The sequence below is a fragment of the Pezoporus flaviventris genome, unplaced genomic scaffold, assembly GCF_033815535.1.
Source record: "Pezoporus flaviventris isolate CSIRO_AGI_PZ_B2104156 unplaced genomic scaffold, CSIRO_AGI_Pfla_v1 ptg000015l, whole genome shotgun sequence".
NCBI lineage: Eukaryota > Metazoa > Chordata > Aves > Psittaciformes > Psittacidae > Pezoporus > Pezoporus flaviventris.
In genome coordinates, this window is record NW_026892563.1 from 28,463,723 (window position 1) to 28,489,499 (window position 25,777).

The 25,777-nt window shown below is 35.9% G+C and overlaps 1 protein-coding gene across 6 annotated transcripts in view; it reads right to left on the reverse strand.

Moving 5' to 3' along the window:
- DCAF6 (DDB1 and CUL4 associated factor 6) overlaps positions 1 to 25,777 on the reverse strand; it is an 82,994-nt gene that overhangs the window by 46,592 nt on the left and 10,625 nt on the right. For all 6 annotated transcript variants that reach the window (XM_061454443.1, XM_061454444.1, XM_061454442.1 and 3 more), the window contains exons 2-8: positions 19,086 to 19,147; positions 12,122 to 12,214; positions 10,016 to 10,201; positions 5,837 to 5,950; positions 4,544 to 4,679; positions 3,122 to 3,336; positions 1,398 to 1,491 (exon numbers count right to left, since the gene is read on the reverse strand). In XM_061454443.1, the coding sequence (XP_061310427.1) occupies positions 1,398 to 1,491; positions 3,122 to 3,336; positions 4,544 to 4,679; positions 5,837 to 5,950; positions 10,016 to 10,201; positions 12,122 to 12,214; positions 19,086 to 19,147 (900 nt within the window). The remainder of the gene's footprint in view (positions 1 to 1,397; positions 1,492 to 3,121; positions 3,337 to 4,543; positions 4,680 to 5,836; positions 5,951 to 10,015; positions 10,202 to 12,121; positions 12,215 to 19,085; positions 19,148 to 25,777) is intronic.

The following is a 25,777-nucleotide window of genomic DNA, read 5'->3' on the forward strand; positions in this document are numbered from 1 at the left end:
TCCTAAGAATCAGACATCTGAGTCTCTGCTGCCAGAAACCCTGGGCGAAGAATTTTAAAAAAATAAAATAAAAAATTTAACAAAAGCAAATTTGTGCAAAGGCAAAGCCACCACTAGTTTGGATGGGAAAAACCTGCAACAAAAATGACAGCTGAAGCGTCATTAATATGAGGAAATATACAAATATGGTGTCTGGAATGAAAGCATCAAGTAAGCAGAATGTAAAACTGTTAATAATCAAATCCTGTGACATTAGGATACGAAGGCACATGAAGAAATTATGGAATTAAGAGAGCAGTTTAAAAGAAAGCAAAGAAAGTATTCCTTTATACAGTGGGTGAACTTCTGGATATTTTCGCCATTGGAAATATTGCCAACAGCTTCAAAAAAGGATTACAGAAACTCACAGGCACTAGAACCATATGCACATTCTAAAGGAACAGGTATGAATGTACCCTCTATGGTTTCTAATCCAGTAATTTTGAATACTGGGGGAGCAACAAAGACAAGAGACTAAGATAAGATGACAGGCTCATGTTCTCTCCCCAGACAGCATCTCCTACTGTCCATGTCGGATATAGAATCCTGCTCTACATGGACCAAGTGTCTGATACACCTATACACTTCTAGTTTGGTGAATCAGGAAGATGAGAAAACCAACACAGAAAATCTAGAAAGGAAAATGGTAGACAAAAAAGGGAACTAGAACAAATACAATGTTAGATTTAAACAGAAATACAGATGAAGAGGAAGATAAGTGACAAAGCATCCTCTGCCCTGCTTTGGTATCTCATTTTCTTACACTAAAGCATAGCTTTGGAAATGTTCTAGTTACTGAAACCTCAAGGAATTGAGTAATATATTACAAACATGAAATGATAAACATAAAAATTTAGTTACTACATGTATTTTATTAAAAAGTGAATGATATTAGAATCCTATTGCTTTGAATTTCAGACTCCTAATGTAACTTTACAGAGCATTTCATTTGTAACTTTGATTGCATGAGTCTTCACTACAAAAAGAGAAATACGCATTTGTGTTACTACATGACCAATGACAATAAAGTAAGCTCCCTTTGATTTACATCAGCCTAACTGAAGCAACATAATTTTTCTGGTAAGAATATTTTCAACTTTGACATTTTAAAAAATATCACTGCAGAACAGTAGTTCTGTGTTAAATACTAAAAAAAAATAAAATAAAAAAATCTCAAGACATGTCTGATTCTTAAAATATGGACAGTTTAATCCAAAGCACTTACATATTTCAGGAATATTTGAGAAGAACTGAAAAATAAAACCCAAGCCAAGCAAAAAGTAAAACAACAAAAACCCAACCAAAACAAAACACACAAGCAGATGTAACACCCTCCCCTCTAATGGCAAACACTTTACCATCTCTTTCTCGTTCACTCTCGGGCCTTGCTCTCGGTCCAGTGTCTGACCAATCCCCTCTTAGCCGCAAGCGTTTAACAGGAGGTTGCCGTAACTAGAAGAAAAAAGGTGAAGGGTGGCAAGAGGAGGGGTAAGAAAAAGAAAGGTATTAGGAAGTTATTTATGTTGGACAGTACAGAATTTGAAGTCTAAATATAAGTGCAGCATCTCCATTTTCTTAAGTTACATGAATTTGTATCCATCACAAAATATGTAACATCAGCTGTACATTCATGAATAAGCACAACACTGTATCAACAGTATTCATGAGTTTCAGCTACACAGAAATTCAACAGTGTAACCTAATGACTCTCAAAACTAACACAGCTTTTATTTTATGCAATATTAACTTCACTATGTTAACTGAGGCTTTCCAAAGTGAACAATAATAATTAAAGTCTCTTCATGTCAAAAATGAAGCTTCAGTTTAATGCAATATGGAGGTGATATTAAACAAAAAGAAAAAAACAACTAGACATTGACAAAAGACCTATTTTGAAAATAAACCTCAACTTATTTTTAACCTGTGGTGGTTTTTTATAACAGAGTCTTTTGCAGCAAGAAGTATAAAACAAGTACTACATAAGTAGTATTACTTTCTGCGACTTGAAGAGAAACAGCTAGCGCTTTGAACATTCAGAAAGGCAGCTCAGAGCCTGAAATTAAGTGTACTGGCTGGATATTTCTGGCTTAAAAAAGAAAAAGAAAAAAGAGAGAGAAAAAAAGGTGAACAGTTGTGCTGAAAATTTTAAAGTAAATGCGAAACCCCTGAGGTGAAAGCACATTAAAGTGTTAATTTTCAGGACCCAGCAGATTCAGGAAGAAAGCTTTACATTCCTTCTTACTCTATATAACTTAAAGACAGAGTGAAAATAAAATAGCATTTAAGGGAAATTATTCAGCAAGAAGAGATTACAGAATATATTCTGTGCCTACAAAATAAAAGAATGTATAGGATGTGTTATTAACAGGTGGTCACAGTCTTCTCTCTATAGTAACCAGGCAGTCAATTCTCCACTAAATTACTTCACATCAGATTAACATTACACAGAAAAAAGGGAGAAGTGCAGAACAATTTGTACATCACAGTTTTCTGGGTTCCTCTTTGCTTTCTCCTGCCCCAGTGAGGTAATGGTGTAACTCAAATGGACATTATTCCTCAGTCCTAGGAATCTACACCTCCTTCTGATCAACATTATTTGTCCCAGTGGCCCAGTAAATACAGGATGGTCATTGCTAGTAACAGGCCTTTTTTAATACTGCTCAGTGGCAGTGGCTTACCTCCTGAATCTAAACATTCTGTACCCCCACATCTCTGTCATTATATGACAACTTTTAGCAAAGAGTATTTATTTCAAGAAACATGCTTCTGGTGTCATGGAAAATAACACAGAATACACCTCAGAGTGACCTGCCACCTTTGCTGGTCTTATAACCTGAGGTTCACACAGATGGACTCGTCTTTAGGAGAAAGAAACCAGACAAGAAAATCAGAGTGACAAAATACTGTAAATATATAAATAATTATATTGTAAACATGCAAATCTTGTAACACAATCTACCTGCCACATCTCCATCTGTGAACAGCAAAATGAATATAAGATAAATTTAAAGGGAAATACAAAGTGTGCCATGAAGAATAACACCCCCAAACCCCATGAAAACAGGTCATCCTAATCACTTGCCTCTTCCCGTCTCTCTTCAGCAGAAGGAACTTTAAGTTCTCGTGCTGTGTCATCCTTGGGATCAAACAAGTATATGTAATCCGAAGAGTAACTAACAAGGATCTCTTGTCCATCTTCACTATAACATAGAGATGTTACTCTGCAGGATTTGTTATTGAGATGAGGAGGAACAAAACGTGCCACCATTCCAACAGTGCCCCTACCAGCATAATTTCCTGTATGAAAAAAAAAGGGAGGGAGAAGGAGAGGGAGAGGGAGAGAAGAGACAGAGAGAAAGAAATGACACATTTACTATTGCAAATTTTCAACAACTTCAATATACTCTGTATTTAACATCCAACAAAAGATGATCAGGGGAAAGGTAAGTATCCTGTAGCTTCTGCATTAAATCGGATCTGAATAGTGACAGAGCTTACTAGTAATTTGTATTTTAATTTACAAACACTATGTACATTATTAAAAAAAATTAGAACACATACACAAATATAATCGTGTGTCACATACCTATCAAATGATGGTATATGGATGCTGCCAAATATAGCACAAATGGGAATTTTGGAATCTAAGAACATTTACACAGTAGTAATACATATCTATATCTACACACAAATTAGGAGGGAATTCTTTATATGAAGTTTTGAAAATTTAGGATGCAAATTTGCCACCCAAAATGTTGTTTAAAATACTATTTTTTCTTTGAGACATAATAATACTGTCCCTTTTTCTTCCACCACAATCATCAACAGGAAAACACTGCAAGAAATAACCGTGTGACACAGTTTACTTGCATGAATGTGTGTGCACAGCTATGTTTATTAATTCATGTGTCCAAACACTGATCATACATTATAAGAAAGAGATGCGTTAGGACTATGTAACACACTTTTGCTTGTCACCCATACCTTTTTCATAAAATCCTTGGATAAGCACCTGAAGTATTTGTAGCTCTTCAGTGAAATTATGCTAGATATAGCAACAACTACTGTAAAGCTAAGCATATTCCATGATATTGAGACCCCTTCCCATAAGAAGCAACACATTCCAGCATGGCAGAGTACAAGAATATATGGACTTAATTACAATTCAGGTGGACGACTGCAGGCTGCAATCACTAGCTTTTTGGAATCTTGGAATCACATATTTCAAGACAAGAGAAGAGACATTATGAAAGGTCTTTTTCTGCATTCAGTATACAGTGTATTCTAAGATGGATGAAGAGATTTAAGTTTACTTACTTGAGGGTTTCTGTATTAGCACTTATTAGAGTGAAATTTATTACTAAAAAGCATAGTTCTCAGAGAAGGAAGCTACATTTCATTTGGTATATTACATTTCAGTTATTCATCATCTATTTTGGGAAAAAAGAATAGAAACTGGAACTGCAAATGTTTATAAAGGCTTACTGTAAGGTAAAGTTCCTACCTGTTGCTCTTGTACCAAGCATTCGTCGATCATATATCCTTACTGAGCTGTCAGAACAACCCACAGCAAGATAGTATGGGACTGGTGGACAGATAGCAACAGAAGTGGCAGCACGACGACAGTTTATTAAAATATCCTGGAACAAACAGAAATACAGCATTCAAATAATGGCTCTAAATATGTGAAGTATAATTCTAATTTTTACTTCAGGACATTTAGTCAATGAGTTTTTTAAAAAACTAGTTCTGGCATTGTGAAAATAGATTGTAAATATGTCAAACAAAAATGCCACTGTAGAGAAGGAAAACTATCAGGGAATGAAATATAGCATGAGATCAACTAAAAAAGCAAACAAACAAAACAGATCAAACCACAGGAAAAAAAAAACCCACAAACAAAAAACAAACAAAAAAGCAACAACAACAACAAAAAAAACCAACGAACACCAAAACAAAAGAACATACATTTAAGAATAGATAAGCATAACAACCACAGATTTATAAACTATCTCACACCTTGGATTTTCCTATGGAAATACATGTAACTGTTTTAGAAGAGTAGAAGTAGTATAGAAGACTACCAAATATGTAAAAACAGTATAAATTAAGTTATACTTAAATAAATAAAGGATCAGAATAGATTTAATCTATTTAGATTTAATAGGCAATTGGATTGAGGAAGAAAAAAGAAAGAAACTACTAAAATTTACAAATATGCACAAAACTGAGTAAAATTAATTTGGAGTAGTAGTACATACTTTGGCACCAGTTTTTCTTCAATATTAAAACTTCCTGAAATCCAAACACAGTGGACACCACCAATACCTTACCTTCCAGGGAGTAATACCAGTGACTAATTTGATCTAGTATCATTCATCACCAAATCTTTTCTCACACAGGGACAAACGATGCTTAACAACACACAGTTGCAGTTGATTTTGAAGGCTCATTTTTTGCCTCCAAATCTACACTTCATAGTAACTAAAGTAAACAAGACCAAGAGATTTAATTTCAACTAGAATCCTTTCTACCATATCTGAAGCCTCACACCAAAGTTCATAAACAAAAAAAAAAAATTGGGAGATATTAAAATTGAAATAAAATGCATTTAAAAAAAAGTAGAAAGAAAAAAGACTCCCCAAACTTTTTTTGTTTCTCAGGAAACATGTTGTCATCTCCACCAACGACCCTGAAATCTATTATTTCTAAAAGCCTTACCAGAATTCATATCCTATGTTTGTATGATGTACAGCTCTACATTTAGGTCATCTTTATTAAAAGATTTCACTCTTACATCTTTACAATCTTCCTTTGTGCAACTTGTTTTGATTCGAGTATCAAACCATCTTACAGTGCCATCTTCACCACAAGAGAGGAAAGTATAGGGATCATTTGGTACCGTCATAATCTGATAAAAAACAAATGATTAAAAAAAAAAAAAGTATTCATACTTCCAGAAATACCATTAATTTGAAAATAAAAACATCAACATCTTTAGCACTATACATATATATATAAAAACCCTTTTTCACTAAAAAATTGTTTTCTATTTAACTTTAAAAATATATAGCTATATTATTATACTGTATTGAAAATATGAAGATAAGTTATTCATAAAAGTATATTCTTTCTGAAATGCCATTAACATGAAGGGCAATGAAAAGCATTTGGCCGAGTAAAAATTAACATATAATGGCCTTGTATAAACAACAAATTCTTCAGAAACACGTTTCAAGAATTTCTCTCACCCTACTTATTCTGTTCTCTCCCAGCATTAAAAACAATTGTCCAATTCTCTCACAGTCCATAACCACTACACAAATTTCCACATTACTCCATTTCAATGAATGTTTTTGTAACAGCTTGAACTGTCACAAACTCCAAGTTTAAAAGCACAGTATAAATTCAAGCCACTCTCACATTTAGAATTAACACCTCAGGGTAGATGATGTTAGCTTTTGTTATTTAGAGAATTCAATGAGTCAAAGTTCTGTATTTAATATGATGATGTGGTTACATACAGCTGGGCAGTAACGTCACAGTATCTTCCCACACAGAATCCTCTCAGTGACAAAGTTGTGTTATGTCAGAAGCTGAAGCTGTATCTCAGCCATTTGCTTGAAAAGCCCTATTTGCTCTACTACACTATCATATGCCAAGGCTCAAAAAAAGGTCTGCTATGTCACACAATAATACATGTATTTAATGTTCAAGTATCACATTTATAAGACAGTAACAGAATTGATAATCTTTATAAAGTACCTTCCAAGATATTTTATATAAACATATCTTTTCAAAGACTTTTTGAAGAGAGCTCAAGTTTAGATATGTTAAAGCTCAGTGCAAAACAGGCTAAGAAACATAACATCTAAAAGAGACACAGTTATTAAAACTGTCAATGTCATACAGGGGTTTTGAGATTCCTCCCATTAACAGTCTTTAAAAACAGTATAAACAACCAAAACGGTATCACACTACTGTCACTCAAAACAATACTGCCTCTTGTTAACACTGATGGCTTGGCTTTGTGAGTGAAGATTTGGAAAGGGCTTTAACCACACTTACTACAAGCAGGATGACCAAGGGCAAGTGGGATATGTAAATCTGGTTGGAAAAAAGGGTGCTTAGGCAATCAGAAAGTGTCCGACCAGGACTATCATGTCCTGAGTGATTTCGAGCTACCCATGCACTGGTCCGCCTGCATGCAAGGTCTGATCTGCAGCTACCCATGCATCTTGTCACCTACTGTTTCGACCCTCACTTGTCCATACAGACAAGTGAGAGTAAGCCCTTCCAGCCTGCACAGTGGATTTTTTAGGTGAAGCGCAGCTTGCACAGAACTGGCCCCACCCTTTAAACCTGAGGTTTAACTGCCACAGCCTAGTTAGCTAGGACGGTGACAGCAAAGTCCACAGGTCGTGGGTTTTGTAAGAGTGTCCTTCTCTGATGGAAGACCATACAAGACTAGACAAGCTCCATCAGCCTGGGTTTGGAGACAGGAGTTTTCCTTCCCCTATGAGGAAGGCCTGTCTTCGCTAATGAAGATTCAGGAAGACCTTTACCCACGCATTCTGAACAAGATTGTCATCTCCTGGGTCAATCACAAGCAACCAATGATAGTACAACAAGCATCTAGGCGGGATACTTAGAGGTGATCAGTCATAAACCCACAGATGGTAGCCTCACTTGCTGAATAAAAGTCATCCCCAATACCACCATTTTGACTGTGCAATATAGCAGTCAAATGTCTGTATTCTCTTCAATTAATGGTTTCAAAGGAATTTACTATGTTCATAGAACTAGTTACTGTTCAGTTATAGCCATCCTATATGGACAACAATGAAATCTGCAGCTTGATTTGCAGGGCTGTTGGGCTCTCCATATTTCTTCTAAAATATTTTTCCAACTCGTGCTGTCTGTTTTGACAAGTTTAATTTGTTGTACCTATGAAATTTATATTTTATCATCTGGTTTAGTAGCCCGCAATGAGCATGCCATCATCATTGAGGACACCACCTTGCCAACAAAGGTCAGTCATTCTCATATTACAGGTTACAAGTGTTACATTTTGGCATCTGTTACTACTCCTGACCCACAAGCAAAATTGTCAACTGCCTTCACTGAATTTAGGCAGTTTGATCATCGGTTTGCAGCACCACCTGGTGTCAGCACTTCATGCAATCAACCAAACTGTTGGTCAACCCGAGCTCAGGCAGATCAAAACTTAAGACACCCACAGTGACTTCTCATTGTGATTTTTATGGTTTCACCAACTCTTTCATTTGCTGCACTCTGATCATCCCAGCCCACGACCCCAAACTTCACACACTCAAACCAACTGCTCTAATGACACTTCCACCACTACCTTTATGTCTCCTTCGCATAGCATCCATAACCATTCTCTTGTTCTCAAACTCAAAACACTCATAAGCTAAAAGGAAACAGAGGTACCACTTGAGCCAGTAAGTGGCTGTCCCTAAAACCTGCAACAAGCCAACAAGGGGTTTCCCCAGGAAGCTACAATGCAATGCCTGATAGAGTTCTCAACACAGACATTTCAGCTTTAAGACATAGCATCTCTGTCTCTAGATGCACTTATAAGAAAGATTTTATTTGAGATACAGAGAACATCCAATCAACTTGCAGAATCCACTATATATAGTAAATTTCAGTGAGAACTCAGGCAGTTTGGAAACCATCAGGGCTGATGCTATTTAAAGGAAAGCAGTTTCTCAATCAAAACAAATCTCAAAAATAAAAGCAGACAATGTAAGCCTGGGATCCAGAATCACATTTTGCAAAACTGTCTTAAACCCAGGCAAAACCAAACCAAAACCACAAATCCCAGAAACACGGTGAATACTACAAGGTTAGCTCAACTGATTTACAAAGTTACCCTGCAGATAGGAAGTGTTTTTGACAAAATCTTTAATGGAACACATGTAATTACAACCATAAGGATACTATTACTACATGATCAAAAATTGACTCTGGCCATTTTCCTTTTTCACACAACCTTTTCACACCTCCTAGGTTTTTTTTAGCATAGGTTTTTAAATATTTTGTTCACTTAACATACCATGAAAAAGATTTAAAAGCTTACTATGAAATCTGAGCTAAATAGTTAAGAAAGCAATGAATTTGGGATTTTTTCACTCCGTGTGTGTACTATGCTGTTGTTCAAACAAACAAACTCAAACCTGGAATACTTATAACCTTAGAAGGAAATAGCAGTATTTTTTTCTACTTTAAGCGTGGTAAGTTCTACAAGCAGAAGATTTTGCTGACATTAAAATAAACAGATCAATAAATCTGATTATCTTCTTAACTTAATAAATGCTTTGCTTCTTCACTTGCCTATTTATAAGAACAAAATTTGCAAAAGAGGATTGAAAACACTGGCTCTGAATTTACACAAAGAGTTAACCAGAATACAAATGAGAAATTACATAAAACTGTAAAAATATTTTTCTGATGAAGTTATTTACACATGCTGAAATAAGCATTTCTTGGAAGAACTGTGAAAAAGACATTGATGCTGCAAAGTTTTTTTTGGGGGAGGGGAAGAATAAAAATCAAAATGAAAAACACAACCACTGCCCCCCCCCCCCCCAGCTTATTTCAAAAAAGAAATTCACAATACAATTTAAATCAGTATTGCTCTGCAGAGGATTCTTTCACTGAAGATGTATTCAGCTATTATATTTGCAAAGAAAGTGGTCTTAATGGCACTATGTTTTGGAAAGTCTTCCATTTAATTTAGTCAACATATTTCACTTTTAAATCCTACTCTAAGATTTAAAAACCAAAACCAAAACCAAACCCCCACAAAACAAAAAAAAAAGCTAAAAGAAAGGTTCTTTAATTCTCACTGAAATAAAGCTCTCAGACATCTGGTTAAAATCTTGGGCAACAATACAAGAAAAGATGTGTTCCACCTATCTTAAAATTATCATATACTTTTGTGAGGTACCTCATAGGTAGTTCCATAGTGGCACGTATACTGGCATTGTCTGTTGGTCTCTGCATCTTGTTCAATATTAGTGTAAAAAATGACTCCATCTCCAGAACAAGATACAATCTGTTTGTCATTGGTGCATGGTAAGAATTTTGCACTAAAAATATTGGCCCTGTGTCCTGAGCGAATGGTTGTTAAAACCTAAGGAAGAAAGCAAAAAGAATGCTGTATCAGGTTAATACTGTCAAAGCAAATAACAAATGGGAAAATAATACAGACTCAAGTACTATAGAACATCAAGAATGTATAGGCTGCTAGTAATCTACAGTTTAATACAACAGAACGAAGAAGCTGGTTTTATACCAGATTTCTTCTAAGAATAAGGTGGTTCTACAGAAGATATTCACTCATGCACTTGCACAAAGCAGTCTGCAAAATGGAAGGACTGGAATGCAACTCCTATGTTTTGTAAAACTCTAGTTACATATCACATCAGGTTTTTTTCCAAGTAAAACACTGGTCCAGTCAGTGAGGAAAGATTTAGAAGATCTGAAATATCATGGGTCAAGAAAATAAGACATTGTAATACAAGCCAACTTTATAGAGCTTAAAAATTGATGGGACTCTTAAAAAGAACTCACTTTAAGAGAGAGAACCATATTTTTGACTTTGAAACCAGTCAAAAATAAATAAGCATTTAAGAACATGGTTTAAGGGCAATAAACTAAGACTAGACTTAGTAAGTGTCATTCATCTACAATACAGCAGAGAAGCATATAATTTACTTCATCATCGTAGCTGGTTTTAAATGCTTTGTGATGATTCTTCGTATTTCCTAACATACTTCTTAATAGTCTACCAACACTGAAAAAACCTCTGTACTAGTGAACATTCCCTTGTTACCTTATTTCTCCCATCTGCAGCATTTAAACTAACCATTTGTATTTTCACCGCTAATAGGAAAAAGATAACTAAGTTGTTTACAGTATAAAAATTACTTCAAAATTCCCACTCAATTCAAAGAAAACATTATGCAGATGAAATTTCTCTGTCAGTGAAAGCTTACATCTAGTATATCAGGAGTGCTATTTCACATCTTTTGAACAATTTACACACATACAAACAAAACAAAAAACAAAACAAACCAAAAAAGATTAATAGTCTATCTATATAACCTGAAATATACATACAATAAAAGCTGGCAGAGCTTTACCTCCAGTCAAAGCACAGCTCTTCAGGAAGGCAAAATTTTGTTGCCTCCCTAACTTTCTATTCAAACTCTCTTCCACCATCCCAGTCACATATTTGATCTCCCCCTTCCCCGTTTACTTTCTCAGCATGTCTTCAAGGTTTAGTTCTCAACCTCTGAGAAAGTGCGGAAGAAAGGAGAGTTCACTTGAACATTGCTGCACGCATCCCCACCACTGGAGGACACAGTTCACAGCATCTGTTCTATCACACTATCAGCAGCTCCTTAAAAACGAAGGTGTGGACACTGCTACTATGTGATGGATGCTAGCTGACATTACTGGAAGCTATTCAACTGCATCACAACCCATGTGAGTGCAGAAGTGGAAAAGCAGAGACCTTTACAATACTTTCCCCTTTATAAGACTGCTTCCCATATTCTAGTTCAAATTCTTCTTTAGCCACACAAACGCACACACAAGGCTATGTAATTTCAAATGGTAATAAAGTATTTTAACCAAGATTGGCACTTCAACCACATTACAGAAAGACAACGCAGTATATTACATACAGCAAAAGCTAATACAATATTTTAAAACTAAAATGAAACGGAAAACTATTTATCTGACTATAAGATTTCACAAGAATGACTGAATCCTATTCCTAATTCTGACACTAATCTATTGTGAGACCATGTCCCTGTTGTGCTAGACCACATACCGCAAAATGGGATAATACCTATGTCACAAGGGATTAGAATACTAAGGCTTTAAAGCACTGTGAAGTTTTATTCACACTTATAAACACTATAAAGTGCCTGATGTTATCTTTGTCAGGTAACAACTAATATCTGAAAAATACCTTGAAAAATGTCTCAATATCTTGAAAAATAATCTTATTTTAAACCTATTGACTATCCAGAAACAAGCCTACCTTTCTGCTGTAGGGATTACTAATTACCAGATTGGTGTCATCCGAACCAGACAAAATATACTCTCCTGTATCATTCCAGCAAATTGTGTTCACCTGTGTGAATGAACAACAAATTAATTTAGACTTACATTAATTTGACTTCCAGAATATTAAATCATCGATACCCATCCAACACTACACAAATAGGAGTTAACAAATTCAACTGAAATAATGTTGTTTCTAAGCAGCTAGCACAAAAAAAAAAAAAAAGTGTGTTTTTAAAACAAATTGATAAGGGAATCAATCACCTGCTTCACCTCTGGCATCTCAATACTTCCGCTGCACCTGAGGAATCCATCAGGTAAATTAAGCTATTAAGCTTGCCCAGAAAGGCCTCAGTAGCCAAAATTTTACATATTCAGGTGCTTTAATGTTTCAAATCTAGTCCAGAGTTCTCTAAATTTGAACTGGAAGGCATCACAATCCACTCCTTACTGTATCTTCACCATACCCAGATTGTGACCATCCATTTCTTTGTGTACTTTTCAGTGACCACACCTTCTCAGGGATCATGTGAAAAGCACTGCAGAATCCATCCCAGATGCCTTTTGAGAAGTGTGAGTATGCTGGGAAAAAAAGAATCCTCCAAAGAGGTACAGAATTGCATTGGGAGAACTTTACTGTATATTTCCTTATCAATTCTTCTTTTCACAGGACTGTTTAATAACATGTCAATAAAATAAAGCTGTAAAAGCACTCAAAATCCAGGAAGCTCAGAAAGTATCCTTACAGTAACATGAGTTCAAGCAGCAGCTCATGCACAAGCAGCAAAGATTGCATGCATGATCATTATTATTTCAAGTAGCCTCTAAAATAGCTTTAAGTGTCAAACTGCAGCCATCAACATCTTCTGTTGGCTATATTCTGCTGGCAGAATAACTGCCTCAGGGTAATATATCAGAGTGAACTACATAATCAGTTAAAATCCCACTTTGTTCTTTTCTTCGCCCTTTTTTTTGGTTCAAATGTCTCACTCTGAGCCCAAAAGACAAAAATCTTTTTGTTCAAAATAAATACACTTGTTTTAGTTACAATTTTAATCACAAATTTAGTTAGGGTCCTTAACTAGACAAAGTTGCAAAATCAGAATTAGCTTTTTTATGTGGATCATATGGGCAACATCTTGACATACTCATTGAGGAACTTTTAAGAGAGATTTTGTGTTACAACAGATATGCCTATGGCAGAGTTAGCTCAATGTTCAAGCAACAGTCAAATAATATTAGGAATCATTAGGAAATGCATAGAAAAGCAAACATCATTCTGTCAGTGTATACACATCCATGCCTAGCAAATTTGTGTCTTGCACACTCTGCAGTTCAGGTTCATATCCCACTCCCATATTCTCCATATCTCTTACTGCCCATGTAAAAAGAGGAATTACAAAAATTAATTACTAGGATGATCATAGATATCAAACACCTTCTATTGCAGGAAGCAACTAATTTGTACTACTCTGGGGAGGGGTTATGACAGAAGCGTATGAAATCATGAATGACATGGAAAATGAAACAATTTTCTGCGGATCTTTACAGTACAGGAAATGGAAGGCCTTCAATAAAACCACCACATAGCATTTTAATAAAACTGGAATTCGTTGTCATGGAATGTCCTAAACACTTGAAATGGGAAAATATATATTCATCAAAGAAAAACAAAAAATGATCAGGAACAAAAACGTAACTTTCACCTCCCTCTGTCCATTACAGTGTGATGTGTTCTCTAGAACACCTTTCAAGACTACCTGCTTGTTTCAACTGTCTCAGCTTTCCTCAAAAATTAGTACTGGCCACTCAGCACCAAGTTTTCAGGCTTGACTGAGTATTCGTATGACCTTGCATGGCTGCTTTTATGATTTTATAACCCTGGCTGCCAATCACAAAGAACCATGCATTCCGTTAGCCACCAGATCCACCTACCACTGAAGTAAGGTGCCCTGTCAAACACAGCACAGTACCACAGCTAGTGCAAACACAAAACCCAAGGAAGTTCATTTTCATCTACATTTCCTTTCAGGCAGAAAAATACTACTACTGCCCTAGAAAAACCCAAAATGCTGATACAAGGATATAAGAATAGAAACAAGAGCAAAATACTGAAAAAAACAAGGAAGCTGCTAAAAAAAAATAAAAAATACGATGTCAGAAAGAACAGCTAGCACAAAAATTAAACAATTAAGCAGGGTAGATGTGTGGGTATGCGTGCAAAACCAAAATCTGAATGGCAGGGTAGCAGAGAAAGCAAAAGATGGAAAGAGGATATAATTATCTAAATTACAGTGTCACAAGCCTACACAAGACATCAATCATTCTCCTCCTAAATTCTGATTTCATTGCACTGATTGTCTCAGTTGAGCAATTTCAATACACCCCACCCAGGCTAAAGTTGCTTCACAAAAAATCCTTAAGATGACATAACCAAATGTATATTAAAGGTCTATAACTAAACAGGCTTTTTATTCTGTACCAGATCACCTTCTCAACATTACTAGCAACAGAGTCTTTCACTGGAATAAGCCTTGGTTTGTTTGTTTTGTTTTTTTTTTTTTTTTTTTTACAGAAGACACTGACTTCACTGACTTTCTAGTAAGTGAGCAGTCAATACACCACATTTCTTGGTGTTCAGTACAACCTATTGACAAACACTGAATAACCCCAATCAACATGCATATGGAGCACTAAAACCAGATGCTCGATATGAGCAGGTTTTAAAAAAAATAAAAATTCTCATGTCTCATTCCGTAGTAGTAAGCCCACTATTAGAATAAACTGTGAAATAAGAACCAACTAGAAAACTAGCCAAAGGGGTATTCCATATCACAGCATGTCATGCCCAGTACATGAACCTGGAGGGGAGTCACCCAAAAGGGACCGATTGCTGCTTGGATGGGGCTGGGTATCAGTCAGCAGGTGGTGAGCAATTGTACTGTGCATTACTAGTGTTTTCTGAGCTTTCATTTCTTCTTTTGTTGTTTCTTATTGTTATCATTATTGTTGTTATTGGTATTCTATTATCACTGTATTTTACTTTATTTTAGTTATTAGACTGTTCTTATCTCAACCCATGGGTTTTACATTCTTCCGATTCTCCTCTCCATTCCACTCTGGAAGCGGAAGGGAAGCGGGGCTGAGCAAGCAACTGCATGGTACTGAGTTACTGGCTGGGTTTAAACCACAACAGCCACCCTGAAGGAGACGCATGGCACGTAGGATATTTGTTTGTTACTGAACTGTCTACACATAGACATGAGAAGTTATTCCTCCAGCTAGTATTTTTTCCTTTATTTCAAAAGGTAGTATTTGCTCATGTCAAAAGCTCCATACACCTATGAGTTCCGCAGTTCCACCTTCCTCAGCTTTCACGGGAACAGAATTGGGAGAAAAAACAAGCAATACATTTACTCCAATTTGATATAACTTAAGAGTTGCTTTTCCCTCTATTTTCCTCCCACTTCATCGCTGCTGGTCCAAATTGATTCTATTCCAACGTTTCTCCCTTGGATTTAGAGACTTCATACAGAAAGCATTTCACCTAACTCTAGATTTCGCCATCACCTTATGCTTCCTTTAGAATATACACGGAAAATGGCAACTTCTGGCATCCATATGACCTCACTGAATTGCACAATGTGAATCTTTCAACAAGACCACTGGAAGGCTACAAGCAGACATCAATGATTCAGGAAACTAATTTAATTACTTTACATACTATTGCTAGAAACTGTGCCTTCAAATGAAGTGGAAAACTGTACTATTTCAAAGACAATGGTACCTAAACTCAGAGATGAACATACTCAAAACAAAAAGGAACTAGGGTAATAGTACTGCTACATAAGCACATACACTTGAAGTAATTAATAGAACTATCCCTTACAAAGATACTGTACCTAAGTATGATTATACATAGTTGTATTTGCCACAGGATTTCTCTTTCGTGTAACATAGATCAAATGGTAGGTAGGAAGTTGGAATTTACTTTTATCCTCAATTAGAAAAAAAAAAAAAATCTTGCCTTAAGTTGTCCACCGTGTCCAATTACACAGCTTGCTTTGTATAGAAAATACAAGTCACAACTTATTCCACAGAAGAATGCAAATATTTTAACTTAAAAACACAACACACACCCCGCCCCCCCCCAAACAAGCTAAGCCCCACCCTCCAGCCCTCCAGAAAAAAACCAACCACGCCAAGATAACCAAATCCAGTAACACCTTATGAGTACACCTATGGCATTCATTCCTCCCATATGAAATACACGCTGATTCAGCAGCTGGGGAGGGGGTAAGACATTAGTCATGATCATTTCCCATTGATGGCATAAGCATTTTAATCAGCAAGAGCATTGTAATTTCAATTACTTTTATTTCACTGATTTTTTTCCTAAGGAAGAAGTAAGAAATTCTACTGAATTGTTGTTAGCTATAAAAGATTATTCAAAAAAACACCACATAGTAAATGAGGTAAGAACTCCTAATATCCCATTCTTTAAAGGTGAATAGTTCCAAGTAAAATTTAATTTCTAAAAACAGTTTTCAAATTGTAGCACTATTTTAAATACCTACATATAGTGCTACAAGTTCACAATTTAAACATTTTCCACCCACTAAACCAATAAAGTTAGGCTACATGTTAAAGCATACTTTAAAAGCTAATGCAGTCAATTCAAAATGAATTTTCAAATACATTATCCACCAGGTGGCCCAAGCAATACCAAACAGATAACACCAAATTTACAATCTCTGTTACATGACACAGAGGAGGTTAACTAAAATAGAGAACAAATTCAGCCAATTTTTAACTAGCAGCGAATAAATACTATCGTCATGTCCCCTGTGTTACAAGAAAAAATGACTATTTTTACAAAATAAAGAAAAAATTATTAAAAAAAAACAATGAACTTCAGGCAAAGCAACTTGAAAAATTTCAGCTTAAGTATAGAAAAGAAATTCTATATTAAAAATCACTGTTACAAACTTTAATACAAAACCTGATAAATAACTTTCTATACATAGAATCATAGAATAGTTCGGGGTTGAAGAGACCTTACACTGTCATTCTTAAAACATTTCCTGAAAAAGACTGGGCAATTAATGCTTTGATTTTTGTTTTAAGTCAAACACCATCTGTACCAGAACATTAAACTTAATGGTAGCTAGTACAACAAAAGCAGCTGAATTTTTACATACAGCAATTCTAATCCTTGCCTTTTCCAGCCTTTGCAGTCCCTCAAAAGCATATGTAAGTCAAAAATCATACGTCTGCTCTCAAGCCAAAAGGCTAGATTTTATTAACACTTTTCCTTCAAAAGTACTGTGCTAATTAACAATTATAACACCTTAATTTAAACATACAAGTGCAAGTAACTCAAGAGACGTCTTTACATTTGAACATCTTTTGAAATACACATTATAGCAGAAAATTTACACTTTTTATAGGACATCTAGCATCCTTTCACTTTTCAGGTATCTTGTACAACAAAGACAATGCTTTAAACATCAAAAATTTCTGCTGTTTGCCCTGTACCTAGTAGAATATGACTTTCAGTATTTGGACCACTTTCAGTAAGTGCTTAAGCAATATTTCAAGTTATGTTATTGCCTTCCAGGGAAGGTTATTTTTCACAGAATCGTATAATGGTTCAGATTGGAAAGGACCTTAAGAGCATCTGGTTCCAGCCCTCCGCCATAGGCAGGGATGCCTTACCCTAGACCATGTCACCCAAGGCTCTGTCCAACCTAGCCTTGAACACTGCCAGGGGTGGAGCTTTCACCACTTCTCTGGGCAGTCCAGTCTCCAATGCCTCACTACCCTCATAGTAAAGAACTTCTTCCTTATATATAACCTGAAGTTTCCCTGTTTAAGTTTAAACCTATTCCCCCTTGTCCTGTCGCTACAGACTCTTCATAAGGGATACTGTCCAGAACTCTTGTAGTCCAGTATCCCTTCAGATACTGGAAGGCTGCTATGAAGTCTCCATGCAGCTTTTCTTCTTCAGGCTGAACAGCCCCAACTTTCTCAGCCTGTCTTTGTATGGGAGGTGCTCCAACCCCCTTATCATCCCTATGGCCCTCCTCTGGACTTGCTCCAACAGCTTCATGTCCTCATTATGTGGGGACACCAGAACTGCACACAGTACTCCAAGTGGGGTCCCACAAGAGCCGAGTAGAGGGGCAGGATCAACTCCTTTGATGTGCTGGTGGTGCTGCTTTTGATGCAGCCCAGCACATGGATGGTTTCTGGACTGCAAGCACACGCTGAAGCCAGCTCATGTTCAGTTTCTTATCAACCAACACCTCCAAGTCCTTCTCAGGCTGTTCTGAATCTCTTCTCTGCCCAATCTGTAGCTGTGCTTGGGATTGCCCCAACCCAGGTACAGGACCCTGCACTTTGCTTTGTAGAACTCCATGAGGTTGGCATTGGCCACCCCTCCTGCATGTTAAGGTGCCCTCTGGATGGCAATTTTGGATTTTATTGTCTCTTTAAATAAGCATGAAGTACTTGATAATCTGCTTTTTAGACCTGGAGAATAAATCATTCAAAATACTAACATAGCTTTAAAGTAAAAAAAAAAAAAAATATATATATATATATCTTAACATAGCACAAAACTATTAAAGATTCCATTTAAAGATTTAAGGTGAGTTCTACCTGAAAAGATAAACATGTGTTTTCCTGGCACAGAAGATTAATTCATTCAGCAGTGGGCCACAATATTAATGTACAGGAATGGTATTTTGTTTTGCTTCAAAGGTAAAGTGTCAGATGCTTAAGAAGAAAAATATCTAGAGAATTCAGATGTAGATCTCAACAAACAGTGTTTCCCAGTTCAGCCTTGATATATGGTATTTGTACTTTTAAGTTGAGGAAATATTACTGTGGCAACAAAATCACAATTTAACATCTTTTAACAAGCAAAAGTGACTTACACATCCATCATGCACATTCAAGGTTGCTTCAAGTTTTAATCTTTGAATAAACTCTCTTCTCCCTGTGAAGAAAAACACTAATTACATACTCTTTTAAAAAAACAGTAATACTGAAGAAGTAATGAAGACCCTGATAATAGGTACCAATGGGCAAAAACCTAAACAATAAAGAACCAGAATACAAACATAAATTTTGAAACAGTTCATATGGTTCTCATTTTACAAGCAGTAAGACAAGCATTACATTTGCTAGCTCTTCTACCACCTCTAATAAGAGTGCAGAAATGGCAAAATGAACATTTCACAAGTTTACATGCTGAAGCTTCCTCTAAACCTAATAGTTATCAAGCAGAAAAATAACCATTTGGTTAACTTAGCTGAAAGCAAGTATACCAGTTCAAGAATTTTTTTGTATTGGAATATAAAGAAGAACGTGTTTAGGTCTCAGGTAGAAAGTAAAATGCAGTTTTGTAATTTCAGCAAGGAACTGGAAGTTGATCTTCCAAGCATTATCTACAACTCTGCATCTCCTCTTAAACCAGAGAAAACCCAACTTCAATCTCATTGTTAGTGTTGCATTTTGAAAAGTAAAACTGAAGGCCAGTACCATTCCATTTGATACATACTTCAGGGATAAAACACAAAGGAAACCTTTGGAAAGGTGGCGTGAAACAAAGAGATGAAGTAGAAAAAGGAAATCTACACATGCATATCGGGTAAGGCAAGGACCCAGGAACTTTATGTCCTTATTCCTTATATACAGGCTTACTTACCACTGCACTTAAAACCACTAATGCACTATACGAATGAAGGAAAACTAAATTATATTGAAAACAATGTAGTCTTTCATGAACTATATGTTTAAACAAACAGCTTCAACTTTCATTTAGAGTGCCCTCGTTTCATGAAAACAGGTTATAGTGAACCTAATAATTCCCAGAAAGCACTTTCAGAAAATAAAAATACTTATTATAAACTTTTTATTTAAATCCTAAAAGCACTTAAGGACATTATCTCTTTGCCATGTGTTTGTGCAGCTCTCAGAACAAAACTCCAGGCATTGGACTGTAGGTAGACCTGTTAAGCTGCACTATTTTCAAATAGGAAACCTACTAAATTCACACAAAATTAACCTTCTTGCCTTCCTCTGACAAAACTAGAGTCAGGGAAAGAAGAACTGCAAACAGAACTCTCTCCACATATGAAAATCCTACACTTCTGAACTTGTCTTGGTTCAGCACAAGGCAGAAGCATTTCAGAGCCCAGTATCACCTCTGGCAGTGTAGCACAAATTTGGAAATGTAATTTCTCCTCTCTCCACTTGTTTCCTCTTAATATCTTTTATTTGCCACATATACTCCCAGGGGTGAAAACTAACACCTGATATCCATACCTGGTCCCTCACAATCATAGACTGCCACAGCACAACCCTCAGACTGAGAAGTAGGCACTGAACATCCCTGCCGCACTCCTTTGAAGACCAGGAAACCCTTCAAGCAGTACCAACTCCCACAGGTACACCCGCACCTCGTCCAATGCACCCGCACCAAAGCCATTTAGCTTTCCCTGCTTGACAAGGTATATTTTGGAACCTAGTTTTTGCTGGAACTACAGAGGTCCCCTCCAAGGTTCAAAACTGCTCATAACATACCTCAAGTACCACATTACACAAGTATCATAATTTGGCAAAATACTTTTTCATTTTTAAGAGGAAGTACTGACTGGATGAAATGGTTATAGAGTGCTTGCTTTTAAAACACACATAATCTAGCTTTAAAAAGATAAAAAGCATACTCTTTTACACCCCATTTTATAGACATTGAAACTGTGATATCTCAGAAGTACTACAATTTCCATTACCAAGGAAAGCCATCATTAGAGAGCCATTAAAATAACAATCTTAATCTTACGCACCATGCACTATTAGCAAGAATGCGTATATTCTTGAATTGGGAATACATCTACATTGTTCACTACTCTTTACCACTGTTCCTTCTCCATTTTTCCCGTAAGGGACAGATTTTGAACTTAAGTCCTTAACAGTTCGTTTATTGCACTTTTCATTTAAATCTTACTTTTTTTTTCCAAACGATATGTATATTTTCAATGGAGGATCCTATTATCAGATCAATTTGATTTCTACAACACTTGCTTGTATGTAAATGTGAATACTGAGGTGGGAAATATCACTTGCTGTATGTTTATATATTACTTTGCATAATAGAAACCTAAAAATTTGTTTCTAGGGTGCAAGCAAGAAACAGTAAATGTGCTCTAATCACATCTTGAATTGCAATTTTTATTTTCTTAAAGAAGGCTATTGACAAAATTAGATATGAGCTAACTTCTTGGTTTTCTTAGATTAGGATTTTTTGGTCTTAAGAACAAAGTAGCTATGCAAGTTGCATTAAATGTTTACACTGAAATACAAACATACAGTGTCTCTTACACTTTCACTCCATTTGAAACACGAAAAAAAATAGCATTGCGCATCCTCCCATATGTAATTTGTTACATACATCATTAATTATCATGTGATCACTATTTATGTAAGTACTGAGGAAGGAAATAAATACAAGCAAAATTACAAGCAAAAAACTAAGCCAAATTCAGTGAGTTTCCTTATTCCCTGAAGTGAAAAGAGGGCAAGGGTCAAATAGCCTAAATGTTTTGCCTCAGAGAACTTTCCTATTTGTTAAAGTACTAAAACATGATAATACAATTGAATGGATTGATTCTAGCTTATCATTCAAAAAAAGAACCACCAGATCCTGAATGTTTTTATTTCTAAAATAAAAAACAGAACTACTCAAACTGATCTGAAGAAAATACAGTCTCTGCATTTGCTGTTATTAAAAGTTGAATAAAGTCAGTAAATCTGTGTTCTCTGTACTTCAAGCAATTACTTCCACAAGTTCATAGGTTTGGCAAAAAAACTCAGCAGTAAGTACTAGAGCTTTCTGATATTTGTGTCACCTGAGTATTTTTGTCACTGCCCCATTATTAATTACATTTTAGAAAAAAAATACAATACTGCTTTTAACTGCTTTATTAATAGTCTATATCCCCTTTTTTACTCTTCAGGTGCACCAGAACTTACATTGCTAGACTTTCTAACAGTCAAATTCTCTACATCTAGGACTCCTCTCTCCCAGGTGACAAGAATCTTCACAATCCTGAATTCTCATTCATATCTAGTGGATACTTGTTCCCTCCACCTTCCATTGAAAGCAGCCCTCTAGCAAAGATGATGGAAGAAAATCAGACCTTTGACAAAACCCTATACTTTTTTTCTTACAAAATCAGCATCAAGACCTCTGTCAAGTTGTGTGTCCTGTCATTCCTGTGTCTTCACCTCCTCCCCATATTGTGTACAGACTCTGTAAGAGCCGGAAACTCTTTACTTTTCCCCTTAACTACATGCCACCAGAAACTGATAATTTAATTCTGTGAGGATGCTTCAATATGTAATTTCATATATTCAAGTAAGGCCTGGGATCAAGTGCTCAATCTGTCACCACCAAGATGATCTCACTGGACAGTGAAACATACATGAGGCTTGCTTTGAAATTGCTGTGGTGGTGTAAGTATCAACAGGAATAAAATGAAATGAAATGAAATGAAACAAGACGTAAAAGCACTGTTGAACTTCAAATGGCAGTGATGACCTTCCTGTGAAGTGTTCACATAGCTGTAATTTGGAAAGCTATCTAGCTACTGCTCCACCTATCAATTTTCACTAGACATTATGCACCAACTGAAGCCTTAAGGTGCAATGCCTCCCTCAGTACACTGATTAATAATTTTTCTGATTTATATTAAGCTAAAGACTAGAGGACCATTTCCAAGGCCATATTCTGTGTATGGAAGAAGCTATGCCTTGAGTCACTCCTAATATGAATTTATATATTAAGAAGTGGGCAAAAGAAAAACTGCAGCTGCTTCCTTGTAACTTACTTCTTCAAAATGTTCCACTGCACACAGTGTCAAATCAAATGATGCTTTGGCACTCCTTTCTGAAGAATTACTTAACTCTGGTGTATGGGCACAAGCACATAGCTCTAATCTTCCTTCAGGGAGCAATATCAAAACATCATTGTCCCTTAACTCACAGTAGTTAAGACACCATTTAGGTCACAATGCTCAGTTTAGGAATTGCTTTCTACATGGCTATTTTGGCAGAGATATACACACCTTCTTTAGTCAATGCTGCTTCAGAACCAATGACAGCAGTGAGACTTAATGCTTCAAGGCATGTGAAACCTTCACATATTTTAAACTGTACTTCAGAATTTCCCATTGAAAAAGTACAAATCATCTCATGATGAAGGTCTAGCTTTAAAGTACTACGAAACTTTGATCCAAGCCAGCACCACCATGATAGCAGACATTAAAAGACAACCCTTACTCAGAAAAGCAGTAATAGATCCCCTTTGTCAAATGAACACTCATTTATGTCAAGCTGGCTCTTCCCAAGTCCAAGTCCCTTAGCACTAGCTTACTGTGACATTTGGAATGCTCTAGTTTAAAACTGAAATGGAGCCAGCTTCTGTTCCCAATTCAGAGCACATGTTATCTTGCACTCTAAGCACATTTAAAAACTACTCTTGATTTTCCTGGGTAGAAAACCAGCTTTTGATGAAGCCACTCCATGAAAAGATGGTGAGTCCTGTTCATTTGTATGTAGAAAAAATCTGTATATATTTCTGGACTGACTACGTCAAACTCCGCAGAATGAGCCAATGTAACTTTCAATCGATGTCTCAACATGCTGCTTACCCAGCAAACAGAATTCTCCAAACACCTTACAGTAAACAGAACTATATACAACATCCACTGAATTAACATTCATCAGGCTATGTTAAAATTCTTGAAGATGAATTAAAATTTTAAAATACATTTGTTAGGTACATAGACTGACAGTAGCCCCATTTTATAGACGCCAAAACTGTGACACAGGAAGCTGAAGCAATTTATCAAAGAAAGAGTGAATCAGAAATACAGTCAAAAACCAAATCCACTGGTGTGACCTCCAGTATTTTGATCAAGGTTCTTGGTTGTATTTCCTTACTATTCTGTAGTATTGTATAAATGCCAAAATATGGTAGCTCTTGGTTCTGTCAATGTTTACAAGATTACCTTTCAAGTTACTTTGAACAACTATTTCATTATTGTTTCAGATCAAAACAGATAACCCAAATTTTTCTCTGCTCTTAATGATACTTTATCAAGCCTGAAGGTCTGAACACTATATGGAAAACACAAAATATTTGCATTTTTATGAAAAGACTTAATTGTCATTTCAATAGGTAAGAGCTTTGCTACTCAACACCCAGCATCAAACAACTTGGTGCTAATCAAGCTTGCACTCAAATCCAAAGATAATATTATGAAGCTTATTCTGAAGTATAAGAAACACAAAACTTTCACTTTTATTATATTAACACTAAGACAGAAAGTACGGAAGACAAGACGCTATGCTCTGAATTACAATTCAGCAAGCCTATCATATATCCTGGTGAGTATATTAACATAAAATTTGATCTCAAAAGAAACACAAAGAGATCTGCTAAAGTAAAAAGACAAAGTTCAGCAATGCTATGTGGTTTAAGACAATTAAGAAGCGTTTTGGAAAAGAATTCTGTCTAGGTGTGCTTCTACCAAACCTGAAAGAGTAAGTTACTACAGGTAACAGCACAGGTAAGATTTGTTTGCATTAGCAGCAATGCCTATAATTAACTAGCAAACATTTTTCACATACTAAAAGTACCCACTCATGAATGTAAGCTTCCATTGGGCTTCATCACTGGTAAGACTACAAGCCTTTGAACTTTAAACCAGTATGTTTAATTTTTGTTTGATATTTACCTAATGTTTTATGCTTGAAAAATACATAATACATAAAATTCCACTGCATTAATACCAAATTTTTAAGGTGTTCTCAGTAGCAAAAATGTAACATAAAGCACGACTACCTGTCTTAGCAAAGGCATTTCATCTGCATACTCCAAGTACTAGCTTTTGAGTGTGCTATGCTGGCTAATACTAAGCGGATTTCATTCATAAGTACATCATATTCTGACTTTTTTTATATTATGGCACTAATATTTCTAATTTCTACAGAGCAGAGGACAAAAATCCATGTGATAAAAAAAAAAAAAACGAAGCTGTATCTATGTAAAAGACAACTAAAGGCAAAAAGCACCTTACTCTTCTAAACACAAAACTACCTGATATAGCTTAAGTGTGATTAATTGGACGTATGATTAACCAAATGCAAAAGCATTTTCTGTTTTCTCCACCAGCACTAAAATATGTCTCTCCAAGTAAGCAACCTGAAGTTCTAAAAGATACACCAACACAAAACTGAACAGTCATCAGATTTAGAGAAATACACCTGAGCCCCGTTTTCTTCTCATCAAAGGAGGCTTCTATTAACTGAAGGCTAAAAGAAGTATTATGCAGTGTTGTAGGTTTCAATGTATCTTTGGAAATGCTGTTCTCTGAAAAGTCCTCAACTGAAATAGTATGTGCAACAGTAACATATGTTGAATTTTTTTTTATTTTTTTTTTTGTAAAAATGGTATTAACATAGTAACCCAGACAATCCTTCCAACACTTTGGGAAGTACACATCACATCAGGTATTCTGCTTTATTTTCTCAAGTGCTACTTATCTGTGTAACACCCAAG